The following is a 20,680-nucleotide window of genomic DNA, read 5'->3' as shown; positions in this document are numbered from 1 at the left end:
CCCCCCACGCGCCCCCTGTGAACTGCGCCTGCGCGCGCCTTCCCAGCCGGGTTCCCTGCCGGAGGCGGGGCTCGGCGCGCACGCGCTCCCGTCTCCCGGACAACAGCAACAACAGAGGCGGGCTCAAGAGCGCCTGCGCGGCTGTCGGTTGGCAAGGTCAGGAATTAGATGCTTGGGCTTTGCCGGAGCTGGAGCTGTACCCAAGAGCCTCAGGTAGGCGGAAGGGCGGGGAGACCCGGGGTGAATGCCTCGGCCTCCCGAGGGCTTGTCCCCAAAGCGGAGTCCCCGGTGAGGGGCTCCTACTTGATTCTTCAGGACTTCAGAGTTCCAGATCTAAAGCAGGCCGCGGCCAAGTCAGGTGGCCTCCACCCCTGGGGTGACCCATCGGCGCCACCCTTTACCGTGCAGGTTTGACCTCTCCAGGCATCCGCCCCGCAGGCCCCTGGCGGTCCCCGTGCCCTTTTGATTCCCAGCAGAAGGAAGAACTCGAAAGCTCTATGCCAGTTAGTATCTGTGAGCCACTGTTCTCTCATCTGTAAAATGGTGTTGCTGGTGTCTTACTAACTTCTCAGTTAATAAGTGAAGAAACATGCCAGCAAGGGGAATTTGCTTCTTAATGTTACAGGTCTAAAACATTTCATCCACTACATGATTGTTTGTGACTGGTACTGTTGCAACGGACGATTGAGTGACAGGAACACCTGTTGTCAAATCTAGTTTTAGACCCTCAGGGCCTAAAAATCACAACTTCGGGCTTATTGTTCTGGCAGATCCAGCATTACTGTCCCTAGAATAGTTTCATGCATAAGGCAAATATAGAAACAGTTTACTGTAGCAAACAGGAGGGAACCTCAAACAAATCTTTCACATGTATCTGGTTTAAATCTCCCCTAGGCTTCAGTCCAGACCCTGAATGGCTGGTCTCCAGTTGGCTCCACATCTGCCTGTGGGCGTTATGTTCCCACATAATAAAACAGAAGCTCCAGGGCTCCACTCAGCCAAGCAAGACCTTTATGAACAAGGTGACTCTTCCCAGCAGTCCCCGATGGAGCACTTGAGAAACAACTGCCAGCAGAAGTCTTTGAGCAACAAAGAGCTGGCACTGGATAATGTCTACACTCACCCTAAATCGAACACCTGCACAAAAACCAGGACTTATTCCTATCTCCACTGTGCTGGAATCAGCCAGCGAGACTCGGGAAGTGATTTCCAGAGCCAAGGAAAGAGTTTGTTTTATTCATCAAGCCCTCAATCCCGGTATCCCAAAGCAAATGATCAGGACTTCATTCCCTTTACAAAAAAGCGAGTTGGGGTAGACCGGGCCTACCCACTGAAACCCATGGTCCACCGGAAGTCTCATAACACAGGTGAGGCTGGTCCTGATGGGGACCAGATGGTTTACCCAGGATTTTCAGAGCCAAGAGAGTTCTCAGACAGCAACCCTGGTCTGAGGAACTGGGTGAATTTATCAGTTCTTGCCGCCTTGCAGGAGGAGAAGGCCATGACAAACCTCCATAGAATTGACTGGATACAGATCCAACGTCTTGAAGCTGCTGGGGAAAGCTTAGAGGAGGAAATCCGAAGAAAGGAGAATCTCCTGAGGGAAAAGCTGAAGAAGACAGAGCAGGGACTCAGAAGGATCCAGAAGGAAAAGGAACAGGCCAAGGAAAATGAAGACCAAGAACTACAAAGAATGTTACTCTCCAGGAGAAGAATTAAAGGCAGTAACAGCAGCAGCACATACAAACCTGTCTTTTCCCCAGAAGTCAGGTCTGAAGAGGTATTGATCAGAGATAGAGAAGAGGAGGAAATATGGGGATGCCCTCAGGAGAATTCTACTCCATTCCAGTTGTCTGGTTATGGAATCCAGAGGCTCAGAAGGGAAAAACTGGTGAACAGTAATAACAAAACCCGAGCCCGAGCCTCAAGACCATCTTCAGAGAACTTCTCTCAACCTCTGGAAGAGACCAGCAGCCCTTTTCAAGAATCTACCAGAAGTTCTAGCCTATCCAGGACCCCAGGCTCCTCAGGCTCTAGCAGCTCGACTGAGAAGCCAGAGATGGGCAAGTGTAGCCACTGTGGTCGCACATTTCTCTTGCTCAGGCTGGAGAGACATTCCACTGTCTGTGGCAGGATGCAGGGGTCCAAGAGGAAAGTGTTTGACTCCTCCAGGGCTCGGGCTAAGGGCACAGAACTAGAGCAATACTTGAACTGGAAGGGGCCAGATGCAGTCAAGGTAATAAGGGCCTCCTAGAGTTGCCTTTGTGTGGGGATCCTTGTAAGGGCCTGTTATGGCCTCACCAGTTTTCTTTAGGGAAACATCGTGTCATGTAGGATAAAGGAAAGAATGAACAGTTCTTTTGTGCCAGCCACAGGGACAGGAGCTTTTCATGAGATCCTCACAACTGTGAAGATCTCATTAGCTCTCATTTTCTCAAAAAAAAAAAAAACACACTACATATATGCACACTTAGACACACATACACACACACACACACACACACACACTTGACTAGAGCATATTAAATAACTCCCCTTGAAGTCCTAGCTTTAAATGGCAAGCTCATATTGGGATGACTGTAAAATCTAGACTGACAAATATATGTTCTTTTGAGTATAAAGTTAATATGTTTACCACATCAAAAATTTGTAGCATGAAAAATTTAAAAACCCTACAATTTTATGTTGAGATAAACATACATTTTTCCCCCTTGGAACATATATCCTGCTCCCTCCCAAGACTAGAGCTGTTACCATGTGTGCCTTTAGCTGCATTCAAGAGTAGTTCGATTTTGCTATGCCTTCCTAGAGAATATGAGAAGCAGAGCTAAATTTGGGATTACCCTTCTCTCTGCTTAGAGTGTGCACATCTCGAGGGTAAGAGATCTTCTTTTGGGCTACCTTTCAGAACTTTCCTCACTTTACAACCAGGTTGTAAAAAGAAAAGGCTACAAGACTCTTAGGTAGTAAGTTCATGAGAATCATGTATGTTTGGACATCTCTGGAGGAGACCGACCCTTAAACAATGTCATTTGGTTTGTAAAATGAGTGTTTCTCAAAATGGAGTGCATTGACAAATACTTTTGTTTTAATGTTTTTAATGTTTTTAGTGAGCTTATTAAGCCTGTAATGTCTAGGGATCTTGAATTTAAAAGAAAATATTGATAGTAAAGAGAATAAATTGAACAAGCTTAAGGAAAGCTGAGGACATATGATCTCAAGGGCCTCATCTGACTGATATTCTAAGAAAGAGAGAGAGAGAGAGAGAGAGAGAGAGAGAGAGGGAAAGAGAGAGAGAGAGAGAGAGAGAGAGAGAGAGAGAGAGAGAGAGAGAGAGAGAGAGAGAGAGAGAGAGAAAGAGATTGATCTATTGCCAAACTCCTCTGCTATGCTGGAACCTCTCATTCATCTGGTTTGTGTGCACTTGCTGGCCCTTTAAAAACTCAACAGATACGGATTACACTGCAGTTTTTTTCTTTTGGTATAATCTAGGGGATCCGCCACAAAGAAAGTTCCTCCCAGGCTCAGAGTCATCTCCCTAAAATCTAGCTTCCAAGACATCCACAATTAGTTCTGGCAGATGAAATGACAGTATGGCTAGTTACCAATCTTTTGTGTTTTCTTTTTGGTCAACCCAATAATCCACTGGGGATTCCCTCTCCATAAATCTACCATAGTGGTTTACTTTTGGCCAGAACCTAAATGAATACTGTGTTTCTTATATTAAACATGAAGAAACCCCCCCCCCCCCCACACACACAAATAAAGCCCACTGGGTTTCTGAGATCAGACAATCCAGCTTTGTAGAAACTAGTTTGAGAACAAGTGTTTAACTGAGGACATTAAGGCAGAAAGGACCTGGATGGGTGTACATACCCTCCTGGAAATGCCTCAAGTCTTATTTAGAGCCCTGTGCCTTCAGCAGCTGAGCAGCTGTGTCTCCCTGACACTCCTCTAGTCTACTCAAATCAACAGTTTCCACAGACATTCTTTTGTTTTTGTTATTGTGGTTGGTATTGGGGCTTGAACTCAGGGCCTCACACTCTTGACTTGTTTTTTACAGCTCACAGCTACCACTCCACCATCCCTGGCTTTTTGCAGGGTATTTGGAAATAAAATTCTCACAGATTTAGCTCCTTAGTAACTAGGATTATAAGCTTGAGGCACTGCTGGTGCCTGGCTTCTTGACATCCTTTAATCTTTACATAACTTCCAGAAGACTTGTTTCACTAAATGGTAAGCATTTGAAGTCAGGAACCATATACTTCTTAAAACCATATACTTTTTTTTTAAGCCACAGAAACATTTCCAGTTTTCTGGAGAAAATTGGAGATAGTCTCACAGACTTTCTTGCCCACGCTGGCTTTGAATTGTGATTCTCAGATGTCAGCCTCCTAAGTGGCTAGGATTAGAAGCTTGAACCACTGGTGCCCAGCTTAAGAACCATACACTTCTTTATGCTTTGTATTGAGTACAGTTGCAGTATGAGAAAGAGTTAAAATATAGGTATATACTTGAGGAGCCTGCTTCTAGTTGATTTCTCTGAAAGTGTCCTGAATACTTTTACTAACACTGACTCTACCCTTCTCTGTGTCAATAAGAGACTCTCTTAATGAAACCTCGTTTTTTTCCTTGAATATATTTCTTGTTGATTCATATATTAATGTTTTTGTTAGTGCTCAAACACCTCTCATACTAGGGTTTTTTTTCTTTTTATTCTAGAAATTTATCTTCCTTCTCTCTGCCTCCCCCTGCTTCATCTAGACTGGTTATTCTCAAGTCCTGATGTGGACCTACTGACTTGGGACTTCTTTTTGCTTCTCTTCTGTTTGGGACCCATTTCCATCATCTGTGTCTTTATTTTTCTTGCTTCACTTCTTGATTTGCTGACAGTTACAAGAATTTTGTTCAAGAAGTATTTTTTTTTTGTCTTGAATGAAAATATTTATAAAAGTAGCCTGCTATCAATGATTTGGCTGGGTATAGAATCCTCAGTGGAAAATTATTTTATTAGAACTTTTTTATTTATTTTTTTTATTTTTGGGTCCGGTCGTGGGGCCTGAACTCTGGGTCTCGGCGCTGTCCTTCAGCTCTTCAGCTCAAGGCTAAGTGCTCTACCACTTGAGCCACAGCGCCACTTCCGGCTTTTTTCTTTTTGCTTATGTGGTGCTGAGGAATTGAACCCAGGGCCTCAGGCATGCAAGGCAAGCGCTCTACCACTGAGCCACCTTCCCAGCCCCTTTATTAGAACTTTTAAGACGTGTCTCATCTAGGGTTTACTGTTGGGAAATCTAATAACATTTGGATTCCTATTTAATACTATGAAATTGTTCTGTTGTTTATCAGAAAGCATACTGTATTTTGTTTATTTTGATTTCTTTTTTTTTGTGTGTGTTGTTGCCAATACTGGGGCTTGAGCTCAAGGTGCTCAACGTTAATGCTCTACCACTTAACCCATAACTCCACATCCACCTTTTTGATGGCTAATTGGATATAAGAGGCTCTCAACTTTCCTTCTTCAGGGTGGCTTCAAACCACAATCCTCAGCTCTCAGCTTTCTAAGTAGTGTGAGCCACTGGTGCCCAGCTTGTAATTTTGAAATTTTACAGTGATTGATTCAGATACTTGTTAAACCATTTTAGTTTCAGTGATTTGTTTTTCTGGTCTTGGCCTTGAACTCTGAGCACTATCCGTGAGCTTCTCTTGTTCAAAGCTGGCAATCTACCACTTGAGCTACAGCACTACTTCGGCTTTTTCTTTTTTTTTTGGGGTCCGGTTGTGGGGCCTGAACTCTGGGCCTGGGCGCTGTCCCTCAGCTCTTCAGCTCAAGGCTAGCACTCTACCACTTGAGCCACAGCACCACTTCCAGCTTTTTTCTTTTTGCTTATGTGGTGCTGAGGAATCGAACCCAGGGTCTCATGCATGCAAGGCAAGCGCTCTATCACTGAGCCACCTTCCCTGCCCTTCTTGTACATATTTTGTTGTGCTTTTCTGTAAAGAAGAGTTTTGTCATTTTTCTTCCTGAGTTTTTGTTTCTGAACTTTTTTTGGGGGGTGGGGGTCAGTTGTGGGGCTTGAACTCTGGACCTGGGTGTGGTCCCTCAGCTCTTCAGCTCAAGGCCAGCATCTACCACTTGAGCCACAGTGCCACTTCCGACTTTTTCTGCTTATGTGATGCTGAGTAATCAAACTCAGGGCCTCATGCATGCAAGGCAAGCACTCTACCACTGAGCCACTTTCCCAGCCCTGTGAACCTTTTTAAAAGTCTTTTAGAGCTTTTGTCTATCTATGTATCTAGGTATCTATCTAGTCAGTCGTGGGGCTTAGTGTGCTGTCCCTCAGCTCTTCAGCTCAAGGCTAACTTTCTACCACTTGAGCCACAGAGCCACTTCTGGTTTTCTGTTGGTTAATTGGAGATAAGAGTCTCTTGGAAAGCCGGGCGCTGGTGGCTCACACCTGTAATCCTAGCTACTCAGGAGGCTGAGATCTGAGGATCGCGGTTCAAAGCCAGCCCGGGCAGGAGAGACTGTGAGACTCCTATCTCCAATAAACCACCAGAAAACCGGAAGTGGCGCTGTAGCTCAAGTGGTAGAGCGCTCGCCTTGAGCTGAAGAGCTGAGGGACAGCGCCCAGGCCCAGAGTTCAAGCCCCAGGACCGACAGGAAAAAAAAAAAAAAAAAAAAAAAAAGGTCAAGGACAGTGTCAAAGCCCTGAGTTTAATTCCCAGGAAGGCAGGCACACATGCACGAATGCACGCACGCACACACACGCACACACACGAAAGAAAGAGAAAGAAAAGGAAGGAAGGAAGAAAAAGAAAAAAGGAAAGAAAGAAAGAGGATGATGTCAGTTTTCTTGGTACTCTGGGAATTGAGTTTGGAGAAGAAGGATGAAAGTTCCACAATTTGTAATGTATACTTGAACTTAATCCCCATTTCAGTCCAGAGATTAACTTTGTTCTCCACCCTGTCTGGATTTCTGTGTCTGAAACCCATCCAATTCTGTTTCTCAGAGAACAAGTCTCCCTGTTCTCTTGTGAGAGTACTGGACATTTGGATGTGCAAGGTGGAGAGAAGCCCTGGGTGCCAGCTTTTCAGCCGGCACCTTCTGCTTTTCTACTATCAAGTACTTCCAAGCACTGACCTCCTCAGGCATTTTGCTGGGAAAATGGCTTGTTTCCCAGCTGTCTTCCCCCTTGGTCTGTGCCTCTGCTATGACAAGTCAGATGTTACTGCTGCCCTCTTCCTGTTCTCTTGAGAATCAATAAGCCTTTTAATTTCCGACTATCATTCTCATGGAGTCTCAGGAAGGAGACAAGATAAATACCCTGTTGAAGGATCAGTGTTCTTTTTATATTACAGGCTGAACCTCCTCGGAAGAGCAACTGGAGACAAAAGCATGAATCTTTCATCCGTACTCTCCGTCAGGCTCGAGAAGTCCAGCAAGTAATTGCCAAAGGTGGAAACCCAGCAGACTTGCCTCCAATCCTGCCGGCAGAAAATCCAGACTATGTTCAGTGTCCTCACTGTAGCCGCCACTTTGCTCCTAAGGTGGCTGAGCGACACATTCCCAAGTGTAAGACCATCAAGAACCGCCCTCCACCTCCACGGAAGCATGAGAGCTGAGCAGATGACAGCGAGACTACCTTATGTAGTTCCCAAAGCTCTGCTTCTCTTCAGCAGTAAACAGAAACCAAATACATTTGATGCAAAGCAGAAAGAAAACAGAACTTTTCCAGAAGCCACATTTGCCTGCAGTTAAGCTGCACTAGGAGAGCCATTGGTAAGCATCGAGACAGGAAAACCCAGCTTCCTCTTACATCACAACCTTTGCTTGTGTGCCTTATGTTCTCGCCCCAAGCAAGTGGGTGAGGACAGTAAATCATGAACAGGCTGCATTAAAGTTCTCTTCCGGTGAGCCTGGGCTTTGTGCTAGTGAAGGGCCTACGGTCATCACATGTTCAAGGTTTCTTTAAAGCCTTCTCATTCATGCAAGTTCAGAGTACCGAGTGAGTTGGAGTCAGAAGACTACGGTCACATAGATGATAACTGTTGAGAAAAACAATAAAGGACTGAGGGTGCAGCTCAGTGGTAGAGTGTTTGCCTAGCGCGTACAAAGCCTGGGTTCGATCCCTAGCACAAGAAAACAAAGGATAGTAAGATTGTGCTTTAAGGCATTATTAAATGGAACTCTATCTTGGCCTCCCAGGGGCATGGTCCTGGCCAAAAGCCTATAAAAATACATAATGTGAGGGCACCAGTGTATCTTAAACCTTCCCTGTGGTGTACTGTTAATAAAGGAAACATCTTTATGTATGTTACAGCATAGGAATGGGGAGAAAACACATTTTACTTCAACTTGTTCTTTTCTAATGGGTTTCATATGTTGGATAAAAAGAAAAAGATGTTGATAATCTGCTCTCAACTCAGGAGGGTTGAATGAGTTTTTAAATGAGGGAGCAAATCTACCATCAAAGCCAAGCAGAGGCACTGGCAGAGTCCCATGTCCCTGATGGTTAGAGTATGATCACACTAATATTTTAGAATAACCTTTGCAGGGGCAGGACCAGATCTTTTAAATTTCCTACGTAGAAAAGTGCCTAGTACAAGTTACATCCTCAATTAATGGATTTTATGAACTTAACCAAAAAGATTTGAGTAAGGACAGCTCAGAGACAAGATATTTGACCAATATGTATCTCATCTCCCCAGGAAGTTTAATGAGAAATACACTAAGTTCCACACTTAATGTTAAAAGCAATGGATGGCAAGAATAAGTTGTGGACAGCGTTGCTCCAGAATTCTAGCTTATTTGGCTACGCAGCGTTAAAATACATTCCAACATTTGAAAAACAAGATAGGGAGAATGTCTTGAAAAGTTGGAGGTCCTGGAAACATGACACCAGCCTAGGGCATTGTGGGTGGAGTTCAGAATTAGTGGCTCCTTTAGTTGTCGAATGGCAGCATTAGGGTCAGTTTTAGCCCTAGATGATGTTAAGGTCACAGGTCTGGGTCTTCCAGAGAATAAATGCTATATCTATAGACACAGTGATACAGTTATTCATTCTTTAGCTCCCAAAGAAATGTAATAACCAATGTCTTAAGTGCTCCCTTTGATATGTACATGTTGAGGCCCTGAGTTTCCATCTTTTGAATCTGACTTGGCTTTTGGGAAGAGGTCTTCTTGTGTAGAAAAAGGACAGCAGAGGACACATAAATGCTGCTTGTAAATGTCCATTTTATATTACCTTACCCAAGAACATTTAGTGCAAATAAACAAATTTTCAAGTTCAAAAAGTTAAGCTACGGGGAAAAAAACCTCACGATGAGGCTCACATGGAAACTAATTTTGGGAACTGTGTGTGCAATACAGAGATAATACGTCTTCCTGCTTTATGCCATACAGCACCTCTGGTCATTATTTGCTTTCAGTCCAACAGATCACTCTTCAAAGTGACAGGCAGCAGCAGATGTGACAGGACATGGGCTCTCTTCCCTAACCCCGTGCCTCTGAGTTTAATGATTAGTGCACTTCTGTAGCATGGAAGCAAAAACAACTTTTGGCTTTCCAACAGAGAAGAATGTGTTTCACTCCTGACTATAGCCTACTCTGTCCTGATGCCATTGTGACTAATACTTCCTTGAGAGTCCCAGGGATCTCATTTGAATGAATTTGTGTAAAACTGTTTTTTTTTTTTTTTTTTGGTGCCGAGTATATTTAGGGCCTTGATCCTGCTTAGCTTTTTCCCTCAAGGCTGGCACTCTTACCACTTCAGTGAGACATGCCTCCAGTTCCTGAGTCACTCTTTATTGTGTTTCCTAATAGATAACAAAAACAAATGAAGTTTGAGTTTTAGAAGGCCTATGCTTTAAATTTAGCAAGATGCTCAGCCAAGAGAGAAGTTTGTAACTTGTCTGTGCTATACCAGGAAGACCAAGTACAGCTCGGCTTCTTTGAGAAAAGTTTTATAGAAAGAACCTGGCATGACCACTTAGAAGAGCACCCCTGTCCCTGACACTGAAGAGGAAAACACAAGAATGGATCTGCTAGCCGGGCGCTGGTGGCTCACGCCTGTAATCCTAGCTACTCAGGAGGCTGAGATCTGAGGATCGCGGTTCAAAGCCAGCCCGGGCAAGAAAGACCATGAGACTCCTATCTCCAATAAACCACCAGAAAACCGGAAGTGGTGCTGTAGCTCAAGTGGTAGAGCGCTCGCCTTGAGCTGAAGAGCTGAGGGACAGCGCCCAGGCCCAGAGTTCAAGCCCCACGACCGACAAAAAAAAAAAAAAAAAAGAATGGATCTGCTTTTAATGGTTCAATCCCCACTCCCACACCTTCAGAGGTCTTTCGGGGGGGGGAAAAAGGTTCTAGCAATTGAAATGACTTTACTGGCAAGAATAAGACACTGGGAAGGAGATTTTTTCTGAACACTGTCCTTTTTGTTTCTGTTAAGGAACATTTATTATTTACATAAAGACTCATGTAATTGAAGATTCACAAAAGCCTAGAATGTGGGTGTTTTATCTCCAATGACTAAGGTTCACACACAGGCTTACTGAACCACATCACTCAGGGTTTAAATGTTTATTTAAAACAGAAATGCCAAACCACTCCACCCTCAACCTTTCCAGCTTCTGGCTAACAATAAGCTGGTTCTGCAGCAAAAGTGCAGGCGCAAAGTAATACAGGTTATACTGTAACTCAAAAGCAATACTACTGGAAAACTTCAAACACCCAGCACTGCATAAGGAAAAGCAGGACACACTTGAAAGAAAATTAGCTACAGGAAACCATTCAAAGGCATTTCAGCTGCCTTGCGTTCACAATATTCTAACGCATGGCTGCCACCTTGAACTGGTTTCTGTTTGCATAGCTGTTTGGTGGGGAAAATCATATGGCTATCCCAGGCACAATTAGGGAAAGTGCAAATTGTCTCTAAGGCACAGAATTTACTCAGCCAGATTATTATCAAGCCTAGACTTCCCAAGGGAACATAGGAAGAAAACCATTACCATATTCCACCGCTTGGGACTGACACCCTCCCCTTCGGCCCCCCAACAAGAACTAGAGCTCATCTCCCTTCAACACTTGCTGTCTGTCACCTCACTGTCTGAGCACATGCCCATGTCTCTCAGCTCCAGAGCAGAAGCAATCCTCACGATCAATTCCCAAACTCACCCTGCCTCTCAGGCCTGCTGAGATGGTGAGTATGGTACAGGAACATGAAAGGCCAGTCAGTCCTTATGAACACCAAAGCTTCATTTACATGATGAACCAAAACCTACTGTCAGGGGACTGATAGCCAACCTCAGGCCTCCAGACCTTGTAACCTTAAGTCAGGGTTGGCCCTTCCCTTATTATAGGAAAAGGCTTTGGTGAATATGTTAGTACTACTGTACTGTGCTTCTCAGAATTGAGAAAACAATGGGATAGCAAACCAAAGAAGATCCCATTGACAGAGGTGCCCACACCAGAAGGGGGTTTCCTCCAAGCACCAGCCTTTGCACTACCAGGTTTAGGAAAATGGCAAAATTTCCACTGTATAGGTCCTCCTACAATATTAAGAACATTTTTTTTTTTGGTTTGGATAAAACAATCCAGCTGTTGGGGGCAACAAGATATGAGATAAACACTACAGAATATTTCATAAGTCTCGATGGAAAACCCAGGCTCACATCCTTGAGTAGCCTGAAATTCTGCATATATAGCCTGGTGGTTCTAGGGCATAAAATGTGTTTAGAAAAGGTAGCTTGTTCCTGATTTCAAGGACACATCAGAGGAGAGCTTACAGCCAAATCCCTTCCACCTGGCAGGCACCAGGTACTACTAGGCTTCCAGGACACTTAGGTTTTAGTGCTGGTGTTGGGCCACTCAAGTAGGAAAAATGATACAGATTCACTATGTGTGGTGTGGCTTCAAAACACACCAGAAGGGGAAAAATACTGACTATAGACATTCAGAAAGGGAGTGGCTAGGGCTAGGGCTGCTGAGATCTTAGACCCTTAAGAGTTGAGGCACAAGAAGCCATCCCAGAAACTCAGCATCACTCATACACAAAGTACAGGCATTGAAGGAGTTCCTTTGCCTTACAATTTCCTTCTGTAGCCCTACCTACTGTCCCCTAACTCAATTCTCAGATACATCTTCCTTGGAGGCATCCTCCAGAGCCAAGAGGATGCCTGCACCAGCCACAGGCTGAAGAGATAGCTGTGTGATAAGAAGGGACTTGCCCTTTCTCTACTCACTAATGACATTTCAATCAATCTTCAGAGGAAAGCAATCTAAGCCCACTTTTCCTCTTCAAGTGTTTAGCTGCACAAAGTAATCCAACTTTCTGAAAGCAAACACTAGACTGACTCCACTGCACAAGCTTTCCTGGACTCAGGGCTCCTCAGAGGGCTCAGATGCTTCACCACTTTCGGAGGACCCGTGAGGGCCACACCTGGTTCCAGCCCAAAGCAGCTTTACACTTTCCCCTCCCCCACCTGGAGGGGCAATGCCTGGTGCTGAATTTCCAAGGCAGCTTCCAATCAATGCTGAAAATGATAAATGGTATATGAACTGCTATCAGCGTAATTAAGGTGAGCACTGTGTCTCCTCTTTAAAGGAGGGATCAATAGATGAGGTACAGAGCTGCTGTTGCTATGGCAGTCACTGATGACAAAGCCAGGGTTCTGGGTCCCTTCCATTCACCAAAACAATGAACTCACTCCTAGATCCTATCTAAAAGGCAATGCCACTCTCCACATGTACAAGGAAAGTGCTTCAGAGCCTCCGCCTTGCGCTCCTTGTCTGCAAGTGAACAAAGCCAGGAAAGTTGCTCTCTGCATTCAGTAAGTGTGCTGTGAGGTTCTTTAGATCCCAGTTTCCTGTGTAGACTCAGGAGACTAGAGGCTGGGTCGACAGGAATCTGTTCCCAGAAGGCACCAGGAATCTGAATCTAGGTCAGGCTTTGGATCCATTTCCATTTCTTCTTTTGCTGTCTGAGTTCCTTTGGAATGCATCCCCACCTGTCCAGATAAAATACAGTCTCAGAACTGCCTAATCATAGCCATTTAGGACTGTACTTTCAATGTCACTAAGGACTTGTGGCTAGAAGCTCATGGCATTTCTTTTTTTTTTTTGGGTCCAGTCATGGGGCCTGAACTCTGGGCCTGGGCGCTGTCCCTCAGCTCTTCAGCTCAAGGCTAGCGCTCTACCACTTGAGCCACAGCACCACTCTGGCTTTTTTCTTTTTTTTTTTTTTTTGGGTCCAGTCGTGGGGCCTGAACTCTGGGCCTAGGCGCTGTCCCTCAGCTCTTCAGCTCAAGGCTAGCGCTCTACCACTTGAGCCACAGCGCCACTTCCAGCTTTTTTCTTTTTGCTTATGTGGTGCTGAGGAATCGAACCCAGGGCCTCATGCATGCAAGGCAAGCGCTCTACCACTGAGCCACCTTCCCAGCCCCTCATGGCATTTCTTTAGTCTACCTCTTTATATCTGTTGCAGGTAAGGTGACTAATTGTCTTGGTTTGCCTAGACCTGCAGAGTTTTCTGGAATGCAGAATCTTCTGTTTTTCAACAGAAACAGTTCTGGGCAAACCTTCCGGCCTGCGATGGCTTCCAATTTTACCTCAACACACACACACACACACACACACACACACACACACACACACACACACTCTCTCTCTCTCTCTCTCTCTCTCTTAATCCTCAAAGTAACACATATGGGGTTAGTGGTATTATTCTCCTTTTAGGAAACTGGGGCTCAGAACAACAAGTAATGAACTCAAACACATATAGCAGATAAATGGCAAAGCCAAAGGCTGAATCTGGTTCCCTACTTTTAAGCTGAGATTATAGAAAATGGTATCAGGGTTCTTTAAAACCAGTATCAGCCGCATCACTGGAAAAAATGTTCTTCCAAAATGATTTTCCATCCAAATAAACATCAAGCTTTAAGACTATCTAGTTTTCAGAAAAGAAAAGGTGACAAAACAATTTAGACCAAAGAGACAAATTCAGAGCACAGGATATTTTGTTAAATTAGCCCTGTTTCTTCAAGCCATTATCAAGCCAATGATAGAAGGGGTAATGCTGGTCAAGATGCATTGTATTCACACACTGACATATTGAATTGAAACCCTTTGTACAACTACTTAAAGATAATAATAAGTGATGTGGCAGAGAGTGTAGATCAAGTGTTAGAGCACCTGCCTTGGCACAAGGCTCTGAGTTCAAATCTTAGTGCCACAAAGAAAAAAAAAGTGATAGTAATGAATGCAACTAGATTACAATGAGACACAACCATATGGAATGTGGGATTCTTGACTGGCTTTTGGTCTTCAAAAGGCCATTAAAAAAAATAAAATTGGGAAAATTCAAATTACCAACCTGGTATACTACATGAAACTTGAGAAATATTAGTGTTAATCTTATTAGGTATGATAATAAGTTGGCTGGCCAAAAGAATGGGTACTTTTGTTCTGGGATGTGTAATAAAGTATACATAATAGGTCTACCTCATGATTTTTATAACTTACTTTAAAATGACTCAGAAAAATAAAATTTATATTGATATCTTACAACACATATAGCAACATAATAACAAGTTTAGATGGTGGGTTGACAGGTGTTCAGTAAGATGTTTCAAATCTTTCATATAAGAAAAGAGGGGGCTGGGAAGGTGGCTCAGTGGCAGAGTGCTTGCCTCACATGCATGAAGCCCTGGGTTCAATTCCTCAGCACCACATAATCAGAAAAAAAGCCGGAAGCAGTGCTGTGGCTCAAGTGGTAGAGCCCTAGCCTTGAGCTGAAGAGCTGAGGGACAGTACCCAGGCCCAGAGGGAATATGGCTTAGTGGTGAAGTGCTTGCCTAGCATGCATGAAGCCCTGGGTTTGATTCTTCAGTACCACATAAACAGAAAAAGCTGGCAGTGGTGCTAAGGCTCAAGTGATAGAATGCTAGCCTTGAACAACAAAAAAAGCAGCTCAGGGACAGTACCCAGGCCCTAAGTTCAAGCTCCAGGACTGGCAAAAAAAAAAAAAAGGGCTAAAAGATTAAAAGAAACTCCAAAGGAAACTAGGTGGTAAGAATGATTCAATCCAGGTGCCTCAACAAAGCTCAAGTTTCTGAGATTAATTATGACACTTACATCACTGTAAGGGGACTTACAAAGGAGTAAGTCTATTTAGTACTTGGTGTTTTGTTTCTGTGATTTTTCAAACCAGACTTAGAAATTGGATTACTCTTTTAATGCTCTCACCTGCTGCCCTCCTTCTAATTTCTTGTTTAGCTTCTGTAGCTGGGTAAAAATCTGGAGGTTTTCTTGCTGTAGCGTCTGTTGTTCAGCCAGACACTTTAACACCAACCCCTGCAATCTCTCAACCTCCTCTTGCAGACCGCTGCATGTACAGGCAGGAGTCAGTGGTGTCCCCTTCCCAGCACATGGTACCACAGGAGTCAGCTGAGGTGGCTACAGACAAGAATTAGACATTGCAGGAAGCTGTCCTCAAGTGCCATAGTTTCCCAACCAAAACAGATTTTACCTTAAAACTAACAAGACAGAACACATATACAAGAGAAATGAAGAACATTAGGATTCTAACGCAGCTGGTGTTGACAGGGCAAGGCAATACTCAGTGCCTTGGTGCTCATTAGGCTAGGAAAAATAATCTATGTTGAAGGATTTTATGAAGATGTTTATGTATCTATGTATATTTTTTGAAACATAGTACTTCTACGTAGCCCAGGCTAGCCTGGAACTCACAAACTCCTAACTTAGCCTCCTAAGTGCTGGGATTACAGGCATATACCACCGTGCCCTGCCCTGTAAAAAGTCTTTAGAGGACATCAATATGTTCTCATTTAAAATGCTAACATGGGGGGGAGGGGGGAGGCTGGGAAGGGATGTGAAGGGTAAACCAAAGGAGGAGGCTGCAATGCTTGGTAAGAAATGTACGCATTATCCTGCCCATGTAATTGTAACCCCTCTGTACAGTATGTTCACAAATAAAATAAAATTAAATTAAAAAAAATAAAATGCTAACATGGAGAAAAGCATCATTTGGAACAAATCCTTCCGATCACAGTGAGGATATTAAGTCCTGATAATAATGAAGACACTATGATTCAAAGGATTAAGATTCATAAAACATGGGCTGAGAATGTGGCTTAGGTAGCATGTTTGCCTAGCATGCATGAAGCCCTGAATTCGATTCCTTAGTACCACATAAACAAAAAAGGCCAGAAGTGGCGCTGGCTCAAGGCTTGAGCAAAAAAAGCTCAAAGACAGCACCCAGGCCCAGAGTCCAAGCCCCATGACCGACCAAAAAAAAATCATAAATAATGAATAACAATATAAAAAAGATGTGAAGAAGTATTCAGTAAATAGGACTCTAACAGTAAACAGGACTCAAAGCTAATCAATAGAAATTAAAATGCTCATATTGAAGTTTCAAAGATTTTATTACCTCCTGGGAAGGTTTCTAATTATCCAGATTTTTCTTTTCTTTTTTTTGGTCGGTTGTGGGGCTTGAACTCTGGGCTTAGGCGCTGTTCCTGGGGTCTTAAGCTCAAGGTAAACACTCTACCACTTGAGCCACAGCGCCACTTCCAGTTTTCTAATGGTTTATTGGAGATGACTCTTCTGGACTTTCCTGCCTGGGCTGGCTTTGAACTGTGATCCTCAGATCTCTCAGCCTCCTGAGTACCTAAGATTACAGGCGTGAGCCACTGGCAGCCGGCTAATTATCTAGATTTTTCTATACTTTGTGTATAAGCCAGAATCAACAGACAACAGTCCATGGACCAATTTTGGCCTACTACTGATTTTGTAAATAGTCTTAATGAAACACAGACATGCTCACTCATAAAGTATTAAAGGTTTGAGCATCTCTAATCTGAAGATCCCAAATGTTCTAAAGTTCAAAACTGTTTGGGCATTAACATGATGCCTCAAATAGAAAATGTCACTGCTAAGCTCATGAGAAGGGTTATGGTAAAAAAGCAAGCATAGTAAAATATTGTACATAATGACCTTCAGGCTATTTATATAAGGTGTCTATAAACACAAATGAATTTTGTGTTTAAACTTGAGTCCCAGTTCCAAGATATCTCACTATATATATGCAGATAATAAAAAAAAAATCTAATACCTGAAATGTAACAAAAATCTAACAAATACTTCTGGGTCCTGAGCATTTTGGATAAAAGGTATTCAACTTATATGTGTGCCTGCTTTTGTGCTGCAGTGCCAGTGTCCAATAGTTACAAGAGATTATATGGGTTACATAAAAAAATAGTATGTGACCTCTTTAGTTTTGTTTCACTGAGGTGTAAAATGAAAACATCTACAAGGTTAGATGTATATTAGTTATTTATATTTATAGCTCTTCAACCCACCATAGTGTGTTAAAAAAATGAACGGGGGTTTTGGATTTCAGTTTTGTATTTCTGAGGCAGAGAGAAAACATAATTCTCTGGGGTGGAAAGGTACTGGTGGCTCACACCTATAATCATAGCTACTAAGGAGGCTGAGATCTAAGGATCACAGTTCCAGGCCAGACAGGATAACAAAGTCCAGGACAGTCCTATCTCCAATTAACCATCAGAAAACCGGAAGTGGCACTGTGGCTCAAAGTAGTTAAGTACTAGCCTTGAGCAGAAAAGTACTAGCCTATCAGAAATGTGACAGGGTAATGAGTTGATACAGGACAGCCACAGAAGAACAAGGAGGCTAGAGGACATGATGAGGTCACAATTGTGATTCAAATATACAAAACTCAGTTACCCAGACTCCCACTTGGGGTTTGTGTTCCGGAGGAACTTCCGAGGCCACTTTGAGTCCTTGCAGCTCTTCATAGGGTAGCGTATCTTTCTCAGATTCTGAAAATCCTGTACTTAGGGGAATTGGGCTGTCAGGCATGGGGATGAATTCTGCATTTTCCAGCTCCTAGGTATAGAAAAAGAAATTTTATCAGTTGCAACAATCTACTTTCTCCCAAATTCCTTTCTTGCTTTTGCTCTTGTTTTTACTGTTAAGACATCAGCACCCTCTAGTGGTGCAGGACAGTAGGATTCCCACCCTGGGAATCCATCATAGAAGTGATACATAATTTGAGATGCAAATCTGAGCAGAGTCTGGAGTGTTTGCAGTGTTTCCTCAACATTCTTATTCTACACAGGCTACTCAGCTAGTTAGGAGGTTTGAAGACAATGCAGGGAGGTTGATGGCCAAGCTGCCAGAGGCTGGGCTGAAGATGTGCTGCTTTCTCTGCTCATAGGCCTCATAACTATTCAGTCTGGATAAGAAGCTTTAAATCTGTAGGTTTTTATTTTTATTTTTTATTTTTGGTTGGTAGTGGGGCTTGAACTCTGGGCCTGGGCGCTGTCCCTCAGCTCTTCAGCTCAAGGCGAGCGCTCTACCACTTGAGCTACAGCACCACTTCCGGTTTTCTGGTGGTTTATTGGAGATAGGAGTCTCACAGTCTCTCCTGCCCGGGCTGGCTTTGAACCGTGATCCTCAGATCTCAGCCTCCTGAGTAGCTAGGATTACAGGCGTGAGCCACCAGCGCCCGGCTTTAACTTTTCTTGTCAAGCATTGTTGCTTCCTCCTTTGTTTCCCCTTCCTATCCCTTCCCATATCCTCCCCCCATATCCCTCCTATACACCCCCCCCAAAGTTGTAAAGTTCGTTTTTCGACATAATGACTTGTACATCTCATTGTTTCAATGGGTCCACCTGTATCCCTATTTAAATGATTTGTTTTTTTCCCTTCCCCTCCACAAATTATACCAACATCAAATACAGTGAAAGCAAGGTGATCACCTATTTTCTGAAATAAGGTCTTAGCAACAGATATTCCATCCTCTTCCACAAGCTATACTGTAACTGACTTTCCATATAAATAATAGATTTCATATTTAGTTTTTAATATTAAACCTATTTTCATCAACTGTATTTCTATTGTAGGGGATTCTATCAGCCCTGACATTCCACTTCTATGAATAGGCTATATTAATTTATATTCACTTAAGTAATATGAGTATGACAGCATTTTAAAAAAATCTCTTACTTCTGGAAAGAAAAAAAAAACCCACGGGTTTTAGTGATTTCTTTCCAAGTAGAGGTCGAAGGCTAGATTCTTACTACAGAACAATTTAAAGGACATAGGAAACAGATTCTGACAGCATTTTTCTAGGGACTGCAAAGGACTTACCTTTCGAAGCCAGCCAGGACAGGAGCTGCTGGCCCCACAACTGTTTCCCATGGCCTCTGTGGGACTGATTAAGCCTTCTATTCCTCGATCCGCTTCCATTGTTCCTCGGAAGCCTCCACTTGGATCAGGAGTTTCTGACTCCTGCCGACTGTCCTCTTCTCCTCCTCCTCCTCCTCCTCCTCCGCCGCCGCCGCCGCCGCCACCACCACCACCACCACCACCACCTCCTGGGCTAGAGCTGTGGACCACTGGTGGATACATGGCACAGAAGTAGAGAGCTTTGCTATGCAACAAGAAAGATTTACCATCTGGGACCCTCATACCCCTAGAAAGGTTCCTAGAGTTACATGAAGTGGATTGGCAGTAGTGCAGTTAGGCATTTCTGTATTCATAACAGATTATCAACATTCTAGTGCATTACTGAATGAACCCCTCAACCAGTTTGACAAATCTAGTGCCCATGTTTACTGTCTTTAGCAGATACATTCATAGTCTAGCATCCTCCATTAGCACTTGCCTTATGTAAGTTCTTTAATATTTGAGCCAAACAGGTCTTAAAGTTGCCAGAAGAACACACTATTGGTAATTTTGTTTGAGATAAATACTAGTGAATTCTTCAACAAATATGAGCATTGAATTCTTTGATGACAATTTGTATCAATTTTAAAAATATGATGGTTGGTTCTAATAAGGAGTATATGTTAAGCTACCATAATAAGGCTATGTGGTTAGGAAATGAAACTGAATTTTAATATGAGTCAAATGTTAAATTTGCCAAAGATAAAACAAACAAAACAGCCAACAAAAACAAAAGTTCACGGTATGCTCCAAGGTTCAATACAAAGGACTCTATCCCAGCATACACTGGCCTTAGGACTGTGTCAGCCTGTGATTCTATTGAAGCAGCCCAACTACAGAGGAGAGTAGAACAAGCTCTTGAATCTTGCTATTTTGCTTTAAATAGCCTTTTCTTTTCTTTTCCTTTTACTGACTGTTCTGGGGCTTGAGCCTAGGGCCACTAGTTTATTCGGCTTGCATGCTTGCCTAGCATTCTATCACTTGGGCTATACCTCCAATCCAGTTTTTGATGGCTAATTTTAGAGATGAAGTCTTGTAGACTTTTCTACTGGGATGGCTTTAAACTTAAACCTTCAGATCTCAGCCTCTGAGTAGACAGAATTACAACTACTAGCACCTGGCTTTAAATGATTTTTAACAACAGTCAAGCCTGTAATCCTAGCTATTCAGGAAGCTGAGATCTGGGAACTGCAGTTAAAAGCCAGCCTGGGCAGAAAAATCTGAGACTTAAGGGTGTGTGTGTGTGTGTGTGTGTGTGTGTGTGTGTGTGTGTGTGTGTGTGTGTGTGTGTGTGTGTGTGTGTGTGTGTGTGTGTGTGTGTGTGTGTGTGTGTGTGTGTGTGTGTGTGTGTGTGTGTGTGTGTGTGTGTGTGTGTGTGTGTGTGTGTGTGTGTGTGTGTGTGT

General features: G+C 43.4%; 2 protein-coding genes across 3 annotated transcripts in view; one reads left to right on the top strand and one right to left on the bottom strand.

Moving 5' to 3' along the window:
* The first annotated feature begins 124 nt into the window (after positions 1-124).
* Zc2hc1c (zinc finger C2HC-type containing 1C) lies at positions 125-10,462 on the top strand. Of its 2 annotated transcripts, none has more exons than XM_070029733.1 (3): positions 125-213; positions 895-2,236; positions 7,361-10,462. In XM_070029733.1, the coding sequence occupies exons 2-3, from the start codon at positions 914-916 to the stop codon at positions 7,622-7,624; spliced, it is 1,587 nt and encodes a 528-aa protein (XP_069885834.1). In that variant the 5' UTR covers positions 125-213; positions 895-913; the 3' UTR covers positions 7,625-10,462. The 2 variants fall into 2 exon arrangements, with proteins under 2 accessions (XP_069885834.1, XP_069885843.1); XM_070029742.1 differs by lacking the exon at positions 125-213 and adding an exon at positions 449-503.
* A 106-nt stretch (positions 10,463-10,568) lies between these two features.
* Nek9 (NIMA related kinase 9) overlaps positions 10,569-20,680 on the bottom strand; it is a 45,982-nt gene continuing 35,870 nt past the window's right edge. The window contains exons 19-22 of the mRNA XM_070029720.1: positions 19,200-19,447; positions 17,772-17,933; positions 15,246-15,455; positions 10,569-13,009 (exon numbers count right to left, since the gene is read on the bottom strand). Of these exons, the coding sequence (XP_069885821.1) occupies positions 12,887-13,009; positions 15,246-15,455; positions 17,772-17,933; positions 19,200-19,447 (743 nt within the window). The 3' untranslated portion in view covers positions 10,569-12,886. The remainder of the gene's footprint in view (positions 13,010-15,245; positions 15,456-17,771; positions 17,934-19,199; positions 19,448-20,680) is intronic.

This window comes from Dipodomys merriami, unplaced genomic scaffold (assembly GCF_024711535.1).
Source record: "Dipodomys merriami isolate MVZ:Mamm:240054 unplaced genomic scaffold, mDipMer1.0.p SCAF_1, whole genome shotgun sequence".
Classification (NCBI taxonomy): Eukaryota; Metazoa; Chordata; class Mammalia; order Rodentia; family Heteromyidae; genus Dipodomys; species Dipodomys merriami.
This window is presented reverse-complemented; position numbering and strand designations above follow the sequence as displayed.

Excerpts from the sequence above, each read along its gene's own strand:
- Zc2hc1c (XM_070029733.1), top strand. The coding sequence starts at position 914 with ATGGCTGGTCTCCAGTTGGCTCCACATCTGCCTGTGGGCGTTATGTTC. Across the intron at positions 2,237-7,360 it reads AGGGGCCAGATGCAGTCAAG|GCTGAACCTCCTCGGAAGAG; the intron begins GTAATAAGGGCC and ends TTTATATTACAG.